Source organism: Antrostomus carolinensis, unplaced genomic scaffold (assembly GCF_000700745.2).
Source record: "Antrostomus carolinensis isolate BGI_N321 unplaced genomic scaffold, ASM70074v2 scaffold31584, whole genome shotgun sequence".
In the NCBI taxonomy this organism is placed as follows: domain Eukaryota; kingdom Metazoa; phylum Chordata; class Aves; order Caprimulgiformes; family Caprimulgidae; genus Antrostomus; species Antrostomus carolinensis.
In genome coordinates, this window is record NW_010310606.1 from 879 (window position 1) to 2465 (window position 1587).

The window sequence follows — 1587 nt, forward strand, 5'->3', positions numbered from 1 at the left end:
AACGAAAAGCAACAACAAAAATGCAGTTTTGGGGCTGAAGAAGACTTAGTTTTAAGAGAAGCTGTCCTGTTTTAAGAGAAGCTGTCCCAACATAGTCTATTTAAAATGGGCAATAATCAAAGCTTGTGTATTCTAAGCAGTTGTATGAGGAGCTGCTCTTTTCTGTTAACTCTTAAGCTTGTCGTTGACCTTCCCGAAACAGCGCGTGTTCAATGCATCTCATTTTCATTATTTAATTAAACCCTCTCATCTTAATTATTTAATTAAACCATCTCATTTTAATTATTTAAAGGTCATCACAGGATTATATATTCCTCTCTGATTCTCTCCGAGAGCCGATGTTCTTTGTTTTCAGCAGTGAGTTATCTCACATCGGATGGATGAGCCAACTCTGCCCTCAGCTCCCAGTTCTTGCTACCAGGAGCATCTTGGTATGACCCAGATCTTGGTACCTCTCACCAAAACCTCCTGGCAGCACCATCAGAAGGTGCCCAGGTATGGCAGATGCTAACCCTGGCAAGCCTCTCACCTGGTACTGCTTGAGGACTCCGTTGACCATCAGCGTGGACTGTTTGTCCACCCGCTCGGTGACGGCGTGGGCCACGGCGTAGTAGGACTGCAGGCCCCTGGCCAGAGCTTGAGACACCCCGTATTCATCATCAACATCTTGTTTAGCATTCCTGAGGACAGCAGGAAATGGGAAAGAAGAAAAAAAAATGGAGATAAGAAAGATGATCATGCTGGAGATACAGGTGAGGAATCTCCTGGGCAGCACCATCCGTGCCAGGGTGGGTTAATTTTCCCAATATGTGCCAAATTTGAGTGTCCAGAGAAGAGCAATGGAGCTGGTGAAGGGTCTGGAGGACAAATGTGATGAGGAGCTGCTGAGGGAACTGGGGTGGTTTAGTCTGGAGAAAAGGAGGAGATTGTGGCAAGGTGAAGATTGGGCTCTTCTCCCAAGTAACAAATGACAAGAGGACACAGCCTCAAGTTGCGCCGTAGGAGGTTCAGATTGGATATTGGGAACAATTTCTTCACCAAAAGGGTTCTGAGGCATTGGAACAGGCTGCCCAGGGATGTGGTGGAGTCCCCACCCCTGGAGGGATTTAAAAGCCATGCAGATGTGGTGTTAAGGACACAATTTAGTGGTGGATTCATCAACGTTGGGTTTACGGTTGGATTTGATGATCTTAAAGCTCTTTTCCAACCCAAACGATTCTCCAGTTCTAAATTAGGTCTCATTTTGTAAAGAGTGCTCTCCAGAACTGGGAGCAGAGAAAACACCACCCAACAAATCTCACTCCTTTGACATAAAGCACGTGGGGTTCATAAAAATGACTCCAACAGAAGATGGCACGTCAGGTGAAGAGGCAGAGCTCACTCGATAATGTGTCTGGCATCCACTTCCGAGACGTCGTCGCTATCCGGATCGGGGATCTTCTTCTTCTCCTCCACAGGCAGGGCAGGCTGAGCAGGTTGGGGCTGCTCCTCTTCCTCCTCCTGCCAGAAGACACAAAGCACGTCCTTCTGAGCACAACACCATTTATTTTTTATATATATATATATATTTTATATATTTTTTTATTT

General features: G+C 45.9%; 1 protein-coding gene across 1 annotated transcript in view; it reads right to left on the bottom strand.

The window, feature by feature from the left end:
* LOC104523786 (transcription activator BRG1-like) overlaps positions 1 to 1500 on the bottom strand; it is a gene marked incomplete at both ends in the record, with an annotated part of 2334 nt that extends 834 nt beyond the window's left edge. The window contains 2 exons of the mRNA XM_010166477.1: positions 530 to 680; positions 1382 to 1500. Coding sequence (XP_010164779.1) covers positions 530 to 680; positions 1382 to 1500 — 270 coding nt within the window. The remainder of the gene's footprint in view (positions 1 to 529; positions 681 to 1381) is intronic.
* Between the last annotated feature and the right edge of the window lie 87 nt (positions 1501 to 1587).